The sequence below is a fragment of the Abrus precatorius genome, unplaced genomic scaffold (genome assembly GCF_003935025.1).
Source record: "Abrus precatorius isolate BTA unplaced genomic scaffold, Abrus_2018 Scaffold4, whole genome shotgun sequence".
NCBI classification, from domain to species: domain Eukaryota; kingdom Viridiplantae; phylum Streptophyta; class Magnoliopsida; order Fabales; family Fabaceae; genus Abrus; species Abrus precatorius.
The window spans coordinates 21886709-21899330 of record NW_020874384.1 but is presented as its reverse complement, the minus strand read 5'-3'; the positions used below and the strand labels follow the sequence as shown (position 1 = coordinate 21899330).

General features: G+C 33.7%; 2 protein-coding genes across 5 annotated transcripts; one reads left to right on the top strand and one right to left on the bottom strand.

The window, feature by feature from the left end:
* The first annotated feature begins 192 nt into the window (after positions 1-192).
* On the top strand, positions 193-4322 carry LOC113866007 (probable galacturonosyltransferase 3). Of its 4 annotated transcripts, none has more exons than XM_027500870.1 (9): positions 232-488; positions 570-604; positions 689-734; positions 856-903; positions 1019-1156; positions 1381-1518; positions 1851-2185; positions 2274-3219; positions 3829-4322. In XM_027500870.1, the coding sequence occupies exons 1-9, from the start codon at positions 432-434 to the stop codon at positions 4102-4104; spliced, it is 2019 nt and encodes a 672-aa protein (XP_027356671.1). In that variant the 5' UTR covers positions 232-431; the 3' UTR covers positions 4105-4322. The 4 variants fall into 4 exon arrangements, with proteins under 4 accessions (XP_027356673.1, XP_027356671.1, XP_027356672.1 ...); XM_027500871.1 differs by having other exon boundaries at positions 821-903; XM_027500872.1 differs by having other exon boundaries at positions 193-488; positions 570-903; positions 1019-1286.
* A 1222-nt stretch (positions 4323-5544) lies between these two features.
* Positions 5545-11960, bottom strand: LOC113866013. The gene is made up of 4 exons (XM_027500889.1): positions 11803-11960; positions 8132-8864; positions 7960-8043; positions 5545-5933 (listed from the first exon to the last, which is right to left on the bottom strand). The coding sequence occupies exons 2-4, from the start codon at positions 8856-8858 to the stop codon at positions 5848-5850; spliced, it is 897 nt and encodes a 298-aa protein (XP_027356690.1). The 5' UTR covers positions 8859-8864; positions 11803-11960; the 3' UTR covers positions 5545-5847.
* Between the last annotated feature and the right edge of the window lie 662 nt (positions 11961-12622).

The window sequence follows — 12622 nt, the reverse complement described above, 5'->3', positions numbered from 1 at the left end:
AAATTACTTGACACGTACGAAATTCAGGGTAACATAATAAAAAAAAAGTTTTAGACAAGAAAATAATTTTTAAAAATATTATTTAATTAATTTGTTCTTAAAAAATATCAAAAACATAAATAAGCTCAGCTATGAACGTGAAAACCCCAACATTAACCTTTATACGTACTCCTTTGAGGGAAAAAAAAAAAAAGACTCTTGCCATACACTTGCTAGTTTCGTTAAAATTTGGTTTTGTGGGAAAGAATAGACGGAAGTGTGGAAAGAAGAGTCGAACAGAAAAAGAAGAATGGAACAGAGGAAGGGCGATGATCCGATCTGATCGTAGAGTCCAAATGGCAAATAAAGGAATTAATGAAATGATGTAATGTAGTAACCAGTGATTATTATCATTTCAAACAAGATTGAAGATTCAATCAATCCCAATTGGCATGGAGACTTATCCTGGAATATCTCCACGCCCACTGCTACTTATGTTCTTCTTTTCGGTATGGATTTTTAGGGTTAACGCATTCCATCTCTGAAAATTTTTAATCCCTAATAATTAACTCTTTCAATTATGTGGCCAGGTTTTGTGTTATGGTGTAAATTCTTCGACAACCAAGTAGCAACTCCATTCTTATCGTCTTTGCTTTTCCTTTCTATTTCTCACCTTCTCCTCCCAAACCTGATTTCTTCTTTTCTACAGAGGATCTTGGCCCCTCCACGATTGCGACCAATGTCATCGTGCCAAGGTAGGTGTGTTCATCTCAGATGTTGATCATACAATATGTTGTTGTTCAACGGTTAACTTGCCCCATTTACTTGTCTTCCCGTATAGTTATTTTTACCGTGTTGCTATTGCTGTGCAAGCAGGAACAGGATATCTCTACAACTAGAAACCGCCATCGTCCCGATGAAAAGGTTTTACCAGGGATCATTATTTATTGGAAGAAAGAAAGTGTTTATTATATTTTTGTATCTACAATGTAATAAAACCAGCAATAATGTTTATATAGTTAGAAATGATTGTATGCAGGATATTGATATAATTGCAACATACAGTGATGCATCTGGCTATGTTCGACTGGCTAGGTTAAAGATGAGGGACTTATCTGATTCCTGGATTTGGGAAAACCCTAATAACGGAAACAATGAATATCAAAAGAGCTCCCAGGTACTTTAGTTTGATTTCATCTTTTTCTTCAGTTCAGGTGGTTGCTGTAATTTGGAAGGACTTAATGTCTAGCAGAAAACATAAACTACAACCACATACTTCGGTAGCATTTCTTGTTTTCATTTCCAGTGTGAGAAATCCTAGCTGAGCTGCCATTTTCACTCTGACCACTCACTGTCTGGTAATTTTCATGATCTGATAGACTGATACGGATACACTTACAGGAACTGATGGAATCATTTCAAATGGATTCAAGATTTTTGGACAATCCCAAGCATTCCTCAGATGAACATTATCCTCACAAAAGCAGAATTGAAACACCCCGTTCCTCATCAATGACTCCAGTGAAGATCAAGCGCAGGGTAGTAATCCAATTTTGCTTTTGAAACTCCACCAAACAAAAATGATAGAAACAGGGAGCCACTTTGTCTTACTAATATAATTTGTGTATGGTTTTTATAGTTTTTTAATCAGATATTATTATTTTACTTGTAATGTATCAAAAATTTTAATCCCATTTCTTCTATATATATTTTTTAATTTTTTTTTTACATCTTTCTGGTGTTTGGTTCCCTCAAAAATTTATCTTTGTGATTGGTCCCTTAGAAAAAAGGGCTAGCACCAACCTGGATAGAGAATAAGAGAGTGTTTGTCCCGTTGATCTGGGTTTTTTTAACAGTTTCCAATCCCTTAGGTAATGCGGCAAGAAAGAAAGCAAGCACGTGGAGCTGAACTTATTCTGCAAGACACAGAAACTGACAATCACTTTGTATCAGCAGCAATGGAACACTCTGAAGGATTTGATACGACTATCAAGGGAAAGTATAGTATATGGAGGAGAGAATATGAAAACCCAAATTCTGATTCAACTCTGAAACTCATGCGAGATCAAATAATAATGGCCAAAGCATATACCAACATTGCAAAATCTATGAACAAAACTATTCTTTACAAAGCTCTTGTCAAACACTCTAGAAATAGTCAACAAGCTATAGGAGAAGCCAGTTCTGATGCTGAGCTTCACCATGGGTATTTTTATTTTTCCTTCGTCTTCTTTCTGAGGCTTATTAGGTTCTTTCAATTTTCATGCAAAGTTTCTATTTACTGCTTTTGCTAGGGCACTTGATCAAGCAAAAGCTATGGGCCATGTTCTTTCTATAGCAAAGGACCAACTTTATGACTGCCTTTTGGTGGCAAGGAAGTTAAGGGTGATGCTTCAATCAACAGAAGATAGAGTGAATATACAGAAGAAAAGAAGTGCATTTTTGATTCAGCTGGCTGCAAAAACTGTGCCTAGACCATTGCACTGCCTTCCTCTGCAACTTGCCGCTGATTATTACCTGCAGAGCTATCATAAGAAAGAAAATCTTGACAAAGAAAAGATTGAAGATCCATCTCTTTACCACTATGCTATATTTTCTGATAATGTACTGGCTACATCTGTGGTCGTTAATTCTACTGTGCAGAATGCAAAGGAACCCAAGAAGCATGTATTCCATATAGTGACGGATAAATTGAATTTTGCAGCAATGAGAATGTGGTTTCTAATCAACCCTCCTTCTAAAGCAACCATTGAAGTTCAGAATATTGATGACTTCAAGTGGCTGAATTCCTCTTATTGTTCTGTTCTACGTCAACTAGAATCAGCAAGAATCAAGGAATATTACTTTAAAGCCAATCATCCTTCCTCCCTCTCTGTTGGTTCTGACAATCTAAAATATAGAAATCCTAAATATTTGTCAATGCTAAATCACTTAAGGTTCTACCTTCCTGAAGTTTATCCAAAATTAAACAGAATTTTGTTCTTGGATGATGACATTGTAGTGCAGAAAGATTTGACACCTCTTTGGTCAATTGATTTGAAAGGTATGGTGAATGGTGCTGTAGAGACATGCAAGGAGAGCTTCCATAGGTTTGATAAATACCTAAACTTTAGTAATCCACTGATTTCCAACAATTTCAGTCCTGAGGCTTGTGGCTGGGCATTTGGCATGAATATTTTTGACTTGAAGGAGTGGAAGAAACGAAACATCACTGGAATATATCATCGGTGGCAAGATATGGTAAATTTCACTAATCTTATTCCTCCTTTTATAGTTGTCCAGAGGTATCTTATTATTTTCAACTTTTCAGCTAAATATCATATTATGAAATTGGTTGCCTGAAGATTCTCCCAAGTGTGTTATAACTTAAGCACATGAAGGGAACTCAACCCAAAAAACTAGTCCATTAGGTAGGAGAACTTCAAGGCTTAAGTACCAGATTCAGCATCTTATTCTACTCAATATGGAAACTTGTAACATTGCAGCACCCTTTTAAGAGGAGCCTGTGTCCATGGTGGCTAGCCCTTTCCCCTTTGCTCCACTCACCTATGAGTATTCAGCACATTGTGCCTTAATCTAGCCTATTAGAACAACAAATGTTATGACTTAAGCATATGAAGGGAGCCCAACTCAAAAGATTAGTCCATTAGGTGGGAGAACTTTAAGGCTTAAGTACCACATTGAGCATCTTATTCTACTCAGTGTGCAACTCATAACAGTGTGCATCATCCCAATGTTTATTTTATTGTTCAGGTCTCAATTTCTAATACCAGAAAACCATGTCTTGCAGTTTTGTGCGTGTGTAGTTTCTTCTTATCAGATGTAGAATTATTTTTTTTTTCTCTGCAGAACGAGGATAGAACCCTCTGGAAGCTTGGAACCTTACCCCCTGGACTAATCACCTTTTATAATCTGACCTATCCGCTGGATCGAGGCTGGCACGTTTTGGGACTTGGCTATGACCCGGCTCTGAACCTAACAGAAATAGAGAGTGCCGCTGTCATTCACTACAACGGAAACTACAAGCCGTGGTTGAATCTTGCTGTTTCGAAATATAAATCATACTGGTCCCGATATGTTATGTTCGATAATCCATATCTTCGAGTTTGCAACCTTAGCGAATAGTGAATTTTGTAGACCTCACTTTTCCTCCGTCTCTGTTACTGTACTTTTTGAGAATGGTACCCCCATAATATAGTTGTCCTTCAAGAGAAACTCTAGTTTGGTGACATTTTGATCGACTAAAACGTCGAAATTGGTTTCTCTGGTCGATTTAATTGTTGACATTACAAAAAGAACTAAAATATTACTTTGGTCATTGGAAATAAAAATATTTTTGTCTTTCAAAAATGAAAACATTGACTACTGTAGTGAATTTTCAGTATTAAATTAATATTAAAAAAAGGATTAAATTGATTGTCCATCTCATATTTGGAAAATGAATATGATAATTTTATCCTAAATTTTTCAAGTACTAATGATATTTTACTCTTTACCAAAAATAAAATAAAATTGGCTTTGACCTTCCTATTTATCAATTTAGTCTCGTGCATTAATAAATAATTTAATTTAGTCTTGGAATTCTATAACTTTTTTTCCTTGATCAATTAAAAGATAAAGTTGACTAGTTAAAATTAATTTTTTTAAACTTTAAGAATTAAAATGATTAATAATAAATAAATATATATATATATATATATATATATATATATATGTTTTGTAATGTTAAAAATTGTATTGTTGAAGTGTTAAAAAGTAGCCTAGCCTGGAGAAGTTATCATGAAAATTCACTGCAGAAGAAATTATAGCAGAAAAAAATAAATAAATTAAGACTTAAATATATTTAACTACTTCTAAATATGATTTATTTTAAATTATTATTTATTAAATTTTTTTATTTTATTGTTTAATTAATTTTTATTTTATATTTGACATTAATTTTTATCAGTTAAATAATAACGTAACTCATAATTTACTTTAACTAATAAAAATTAACAATAAATATAAAATTGAAAAAAAATTAACTAAATATTAAAATAAAAAATTTAATAGATAATTTAAAATAAATCATATTTAGAAGTAATTAAAATATATTTAAACTATAAATTAAAGAACAAATTTTCTGTAAAAAGTTTTAAAAAAATAAATGAATTCTTTCATCTAAAACTTCGATTCCAATCCTTGTTTATAGCTTCTCAAATGAGACTCAAGCGGTTCTGTTCACGTTTTGGACCCATTAGGATCAATTAGCCTAATTTACAATTAATTTTCTCATAACAAAGTTAAATGGTAAGCTCTGTCTTTGTCTCTATTCTTAAATGTTTTAATCTAGATAAATAAGTATTTTTCTCATGTAATGAATTTGATAAAGGCTTTTATTCTAGATAAATATAAATATATTATAATTAAATATTAAATTTAAAAATCATATTTTATATCGTGTTATCGTGTACTTCATTACTCGAGCACAAGCAATCACGCAAGGGCTGAACATGGGTAAGGCTGGCATTCAACCTCTAAGGCTTATAGATCGTTTTCCGTACGCAAGGAAGGATCAAAGGATGTACTGCATCCTGCGGTAAGGACCCAATATTTCCATATATACAGAGAATGCAATTCCTGATGAACTGCAAGGATGGTCAGAAAGAAACAAGGGTAGCCTACAAAAAGCATAGGTGGCAATTAATCCCCGTTTTTTATTTTCATAAACATAGAGGTGTTAGACACTTTCTTAGTCAACCAGAACATTATAAAGCAATCAGCATAAACACTAGCCACAATAAACAATCAGAAAAATTTAACTGCCTGTGGAAATTTACTGCAGACGAAAGGGCAGGAAGATAATGTTGATGTCTTCAACTTGTCTGATTATTCGTCATGGTCTGCTGGCACTTTGAACTTCTTCACTGATTTTCCCAAAACATTTAAAACAGCAACACGCTGCAATTCTTTAGCTGTCATAATGGTGAACAACATGTTAGAGAAAAATCATCAGCTTCAAATTATGTGTAAGCGTTTGCCATTTTTTGCCAAAACTAAAAAACAATCAATTGCTGAGTATTTCTTGGATATGGATGCATGTGCAGATCGGGGCTGTAACCATGACAAAATGTAATTATACCATAAGCATGATATATGCAAATTGTACTGTGGAAGAATCAGATCCTGGTGCTATTTTATCTCCATCTCTCTCCATCCTTAATCACAGCAGTCCATTCCATTAAGATTGTAAAGCTTGTAAAGTCAAAGTGAAAACAAGCGTAGGCTATCTAATGGCTGGGAAATAAAAAAATACAAGTGTGTCTCAAATGCTGTATGACACTCCCGCAAAAAATTTTACACTCGGTATCCCTCCCGTGGATCAAAGCATGGTATAACACAATGAAGGAAGCTCAACTGTCTATCAAATTTTCATGTTTATTGCTTCGTGATGGTGGCTTTGCCACTCTTTCCCCTCCTCACTGCATCCAATAATGCAGACCATCAAAGTTATAGGCAAAGAGCCTTTTTGCAGTGAGGAGCAGAAATGAAGGTTGTACATCGAGCGGAAGGAGGAAGAAATGAGCAAGACACTGTGTCAAGAAGGAACATATATCCGAAAGTGCTATAGATTACAATCATGGCCCAAATTTGAACTCCTTTAGAGAAAGTTCAGTGTTGCGTTGGCTTAACCAGCCACGGCTCATGACATTCCCAACACCAACAGGGGAGCCGCCTACAGGGAATCTGGCATTGTACAAACTGGAAGGCAGAATCTGCATATGATCTCACAATATTCAATCCTAGATAGCGGCACAAGACGGCCAACCCCAAAAAAACCATTGCAGAATAAAAGACAGCAAGATGGCCGCTATTGTGAAGATTTGAAATACACCCAATATAGATTATTCTACACCTAAGTTGAAGGGGTTAATAGATGAAAATCAGAAAAGAACAAAGAAGAAAAACAGAAAACAGAGTGGTCTCTCACTGGAAAAAGGCTCTCTCACCAGAAAGTAGTCAGTTTGCCAGAGATAGAAGACAGCTGGAACTCGGCCAAAAATGATGACTTGCATCAGATTTGGGCCGGAAAATTGTCAGCCGCTGCAAAGTGCGTGGGACATTGTCAGAGATTGAGCACTAGGGTTCAACTTCAAGGCTGTTAAAGCAAGGTACAGAAAACTAGCAGTGTAAAAGAGGGCCGAAATCCCAAGCTTGCCCTCCATAAAAGCCTTCTAACATTTAGAAAGAGAGTGTAAATTTGGAAGTTTAGCCTTGCATAAGTTAGCAGCTGCGGTTTGTGCTGCTATTCCTGCTACGCAAAACCACAACACTATTTGCTTTGTGTCATCGCCAGGAGCTGCTCTGCCATGATAGCGCCACTATTGTGCACTATTAACTACTATGTATGATCCCTACCACAAGGGGTGTAAAACAGTGTTGTGACTAGTGGGTGTCCAGTGAAGGTGGGAGAATAGGTATTTCTCAGGCTGCAGAACACGGGTGGCTCAGTGGAGGGTTGGATGGGTTTGGACCTACGTTCAGACCAACAATGCCACATTTTGTTTTTCTAAGGGTTTATGTTTGTTTTCACTTTGATTTTTATAAGCTTTACAATCTTGATGAAATGGACAATTGTGATTTGAGGAGAGGGAGAGGATCCGATCCCACTGTTGAAGCTTGTCTTTTTTTTTTAATGCTACTAAGAAACAAAAACAAAAAATGAATAAGCAAAAAATTCAGTATATCAGTTCTGATGTTTCTCTAAAGCCTAAGCATAAAATATGGGCAGAAGTAAGATAGGGAGGGGGGAATAAATGACATCAAAATAATTTGAAAACTTAACTCTATTTAATTGAACTACCACAAGCACGATTGATAGTGAATTATCATAAGACTAATGCCTAATTACAAACCCCAAATCCAATATACATTGAGTAGGCATCAACTCTAATACCATGACTATAAAGAAAGAAACATGTGAAACAACAATTCCATTACCTTCCTCCAATGAAAGCTGAATTGATCTCCTCTCTAACTCAACAGCTTGTTTGCTAAGTTCAACCGAGGACAGGGATTGAAGCACTGCCAAAGGACAATATCAGCTGCATAAAAATATCAAGACCTTCATAGAAAAATATTTGAAGGATTATTTAATTGTTTCTGGACATACTTTGGATATAATCTTCTTGATCTGATTGGTCCAATTTCCTCAAAAACATCTGCATTTGTTGGTATCGTTCCTCCCAGTGCAAATTTTTTAATCCCTTTGGATTACCAATGGTAGTAGGGCCAGAAGAAGCTATCACATAACTGGACTCAACTTGTGCTAACTTTGTGGCAGACTTCCCAAGAGAAATAGAAACTGAAGGCTTTCCAGATGAGTTCATTGAAGAAGCTAGAGGAAAAGGTGAAAATGCAGGAAAACTAGAAACCTTTGGTTCCTTTATCTGAGGTGGTTCCCCTATCTGAGATTTTGGTTGAGCAGTCTGCTCTTCACAGCAAAGTTGCCTGGAATGTGGACAATAAGCATTAATACTTGGATTTTCAAAAGCAGTGCTCTTTCCCAATTCTGCTTCTGATTTTCTACGTACATACACAAGATGTCCATTAGCAGCATTACTGCTTGGAGATTGTTGGAGATGGTGATTCACTGGGTAGTCAGATGAGGGTCTCTTGGTGCCAGAAACTTTATTAGAATCAATACCAGGATCCTTATCCTTTAAAAATGAAGAGCTTCCAACAGCAGTTGGCACCACAATTTTATTATCATTCTGCACATCTCTCAATGCTGTCTTCTTCACAGCAACAGTCAGTTGTTTATCACGATTAGGCAAGTCCATTTTAAAATTGCTCAGACTATGCTCACAAAATTTAGAATCTATACCTTGTTGAATCATATCCAGCTGTCATGAAAAGCAAGGTATTAGGTTGCATGTAGTTGACAGAATAGTGGTCAAATTAAAAATTTTATAAAAAAAGTTGAAACCAAAGTTTCCTATAATTTATGCAAAGGAAACATGATGTTTCTGGAACAATTTTTCAAAGTAAACCACATGCTCTATAATTGACAAATGAGGATTCACACACCTTTTTTGGGTATTAATGTTCATGTATCAAGTTTAGAGATCATATAGATGAGTCAAGAATGGCTTAAGGTTTATGAAGTCACTATAACAACAATCAAACCTTATTTCATTAAATGAAGTCACAAAATGTCTAAATTTGATGATCACAAAAAGCAGTATAAATAGGGATGTAAGCATGATAACAAAGAGGCAGACAAAAGGAGGAAACCAATGAATATTGCAAATGGCGAAGGAAAAAATTTTCTAGGGAAAATTGCCAAAAAAGAGGATACATATCAAAGTTCCATATTTTGAAAAATTACAGCAAATGCAATTATGGACATCAGTCATTGTAAAGTACTTATCAAACTGAAAAGAAAGTTTTATCGTACTGCAATAAAATCGGTTATCCTATATATAGTAATGAACGTTAGACCTTAAAAGAATAACACAAAAAAATGGTGAGTGAGAGAAATGAAAATACTAAGATAAATGAGTGGTCATACAAACAAAATACAGGATAAGAAATTATTGTATACACAAGGATTTGGAGTAGCACCTATAGTGAAAAAAAAAAAAAAACCTAAAAATTATCTAAAGTGATTTGGTCATGAACAGAGAAGACCACTAAAGGCACTAGTGAGAAAAGTAGATGACATGACTTTTAATTTAGCAAAACAGGATAAAAGAAAATCCAAAAGAATCTTAAAATAAGTTATTAAAAGAAATCTATTAATAAATAATATTCCTGAGAATTTGGTTTTTGACCAAACTCAATGATGTCATGTGGTCTATTTAATCAATCTACTCTGTAAGATAAGGTTTCATTGATATTGGTCATGGTGAATGGTATGACTCTCATACTAGTTTGAAATTCACGGATTGGATGGAGAAGAGAAAAAGAAAAATAACTCAGCTAGATCTTTGAATAATTGTTATATAAATATTAAATATATATTCCTATTTATTCTAATAATATAGGTCTTACAAGGAATATTTCTTGGTTATTTTTACCTCATAGAGGAAAGGAAGCAGAATTAGCAATCAAACTTCTCCTGTTGTCACACTTTGACAAAATGGAGCAGGTGAATAAAGCATGGACACTTAATCTAGATTGCCAAATCTTATCATTTCATATGAATTAAATATTTCTGGGATAAAGTAGTCACTACATCCACCATATTTCTGTTTTTGTTTCCTACTAGATATATTTTCTGAAACTCCCTTCCCATTCTCAAAAACATGTATGCCTAGCATACCTGATGGGTAATGGTGTTATTCTCCTTATCTAGGTTGGCAGCTTCAGTCATCATATAAGACTGTCTTCACGTCTGCATATAGTAGTTACTTCTGACAATAACGAATTATTTGTTTGTACGATTCCCTTTAATATCTAAGTCTCCTCCTGATTCCTACAGGAGACAATTATTTTAGATTGTCAAAATCGACCTAATTCTACTGCAGAAAAAGTTCCTGTAAAGTAAAATTGTCTCTGAAGTGAGCAAGTATGGGTGTAAAGATTAGTATGCACTTTAATTTGAATGAAGGGTGGATACACCCTAACTTGCTCACTTTAGAGGACCCTTGTCTTTCAACTATATCTCTCTAGCTTGAAGCTTAGAGCAAGTGAGCGTAATTTTTCTGCATTTTAGGGACCATGTTCTTTTATCTTTAAAAGAAAAAGTGAACATATTAGCATATATTATGTATGTTGTCACTAGCAAACAAAAACTAAGAATTGTTGCTGTAAGTGCTGTAACAAAATCAATAGAACAGAACCACAGTAATTCAAAGAATAAGACCTTCATTACTTAGAAGCCTGCGCAACTAGATTTGTTTTGTTAATATTTATAGTTTTTTTTTTTTTTGTGTTGTGTGAAACTGATATTGTTTACACCCACAAATTTCTGTAAGTTTTTTTAATCTTTTTTTGAGTTGACAAATTTCTTTATAGTTGGCACCATGTTTCCTCTATCTGTGCATGTAATATCAATCTGTTTTAATGTAGGAGTTAATATCACTAAAGATCATATAATTGGTAGATTTGCATTTACTCTATTAAAACAATATCAATCATGAAAATTCCAAACACTTTTAAGGAGTATACATTTTAGTTTTAGATAAACAGCCTCCATAATAGAAATCCAGAAGTTCACTAATCATACAGCTTAAACAAGGAAACCAACCATGTGGAATAGGGAGATTGCCTCTGTAAACTATACAACTCCCTAAAGATTTAATGCTGGGTTTCTGTTTGGGACATTGCATATAAGATTACTATTTATGCCAACTGTAGTTTTTACTTAGGGTTCCTGTGCTATATTAAGTTAGTTTTTGGCTGTAACAGGAGGAATAAGATTTAATCATTATTTCTTTCTCTTTTAACTTGATGTTGACTGGTTTGGCTGTGGAAACCCTAGGCCTATATCCCAATAACAGATCCACCCAATCATTAGCAGGTAAGTATTGAGGCCGAACCATGAACCGAAGCTTAATCACGAAATCAAAATGTGTACAAGTTGGAGAGTTTCTCCCATCAGACACGTTTGCTATCAAATAAAGCAAGCGTTTGTAATCGTATCTAATGTAACTACTTGTTTCTATCCTAAGTATTAACTTGTATCTATCTCCATAGATGGAACAACGCGGCTTCTCTCAACGAGAGAAAACTCTTTTCAAATATTATCCTCGCAATCTCTAATCTATCACCAGACAACACAGTTAGCCAAAAGCAAACAGAGTTTTCGAAACAAAAAAAATGTTAACGAGAGCGAACCTGAGAAATAGAAGTCTTCTAGAACATGACGCCAGCGACGGTGGAAGTGACGGCGAGGATAAATGATTGAACAAAAGGAAGAGATTAGAACAAGTTGACCTCCGTCACTTCCTCTCACGCTACTTTTACTTATATTTATAGCCAAATCCTAAATTAACAAGTTTTGGTAGCAAAATTTTAAGTAAATAATAAATAAAAATTAGAATTTTAGTTTTAGCTACTCTTTCGTTAAGTATTAACATTGATCATTTACTATCCTTCTCAATTTGAAATTTTCTTCATTTTTATTTTCAGTTTAGTAGCTTCTATTAATCGAACACAAAGAAAAGAAAAACAAAACTTTTTAAAAAATAATATTCTATGATTAAACCAACAACAATAATAAATGTGACACTATCATACAGAATATCATGAATTAAAAGTCAGTTTTTACACTACAATTAAATAATAATAAACAATTTTTATAATGGCAATGTCATGCAAAATAAGGTAAATTAAAAATAACTTATTTTCATTATAACAATAATTACCTTTTCATAACAAACATTATTATTATAAGACACTTCAAATTAATTTTAAAGTGCTATTTGCTTTTCTGCTCCATAAATTTAATTTTTTATTATTTTATAAAATTTATTAATTATCAATAGCATAATTTTATTTTTAAACTAATTTAGAAGTCTGTATAATGATTAAATATTTTATTTTATCATAAATATAATTTAATTTATTAATTAAAAATAATATTTTTATAAATAATTGTATATATAATAAAACTGTTTTAAATAATATATTTTAAAAAAATTAACTTAATTTTTTT

What these genes read in the sequence shown, in the direction of transcription:
- LOC113866007 (XM_027500870.1), top strand. Translation starts at nt 432, where the DNA reads ATGGAGACTTATCCTGGAATATCTCCACGCCCACTGCTACTTATGTTC. An exon ending in ACCAATGTCATCGTGCCAAG is followed by an intron (nt 735 to 855) that starts GTAGGTGTGTTC and finishes CTGTGCAAGCAG; the next exon opens with GAACAGGATATCTCTACAAC. An exon ending in GCCATCGTCCCGATGAAAAG is followed by an intron (nt 904 to 1,018) that starts GTTTTACCAGGG and finishes GATTGTATGCAG; the next exon opens with GATATTGATATAATTGCAAC.
- LOC113866013 (XM_027500889.1), bottom strand. Translation starts at nt 8,858, where the DNA reads ATGATTCAACAAGGTATAGATTCTAAATTTTGTGAGCATAGTCTGAGC. An exon ending in TCAAGAAGATTATATCCAAA is followed by an intron (nt 8,044 to 8,131) that starts GTATGTCCAGAA and finishes GTCCTTTGGCAG; the next exon opens with TGCTTCAATCCCTGTCCTCG. An exon ending in TCAGCTTTCATTGGAGGAAG is followed by an intron (nt 5,934 to 7,959) that starts GTAATGGAATTG and finishes CCATTATGACAG; the next exon opens with CTAAAGAATTGCAGCGTGTT.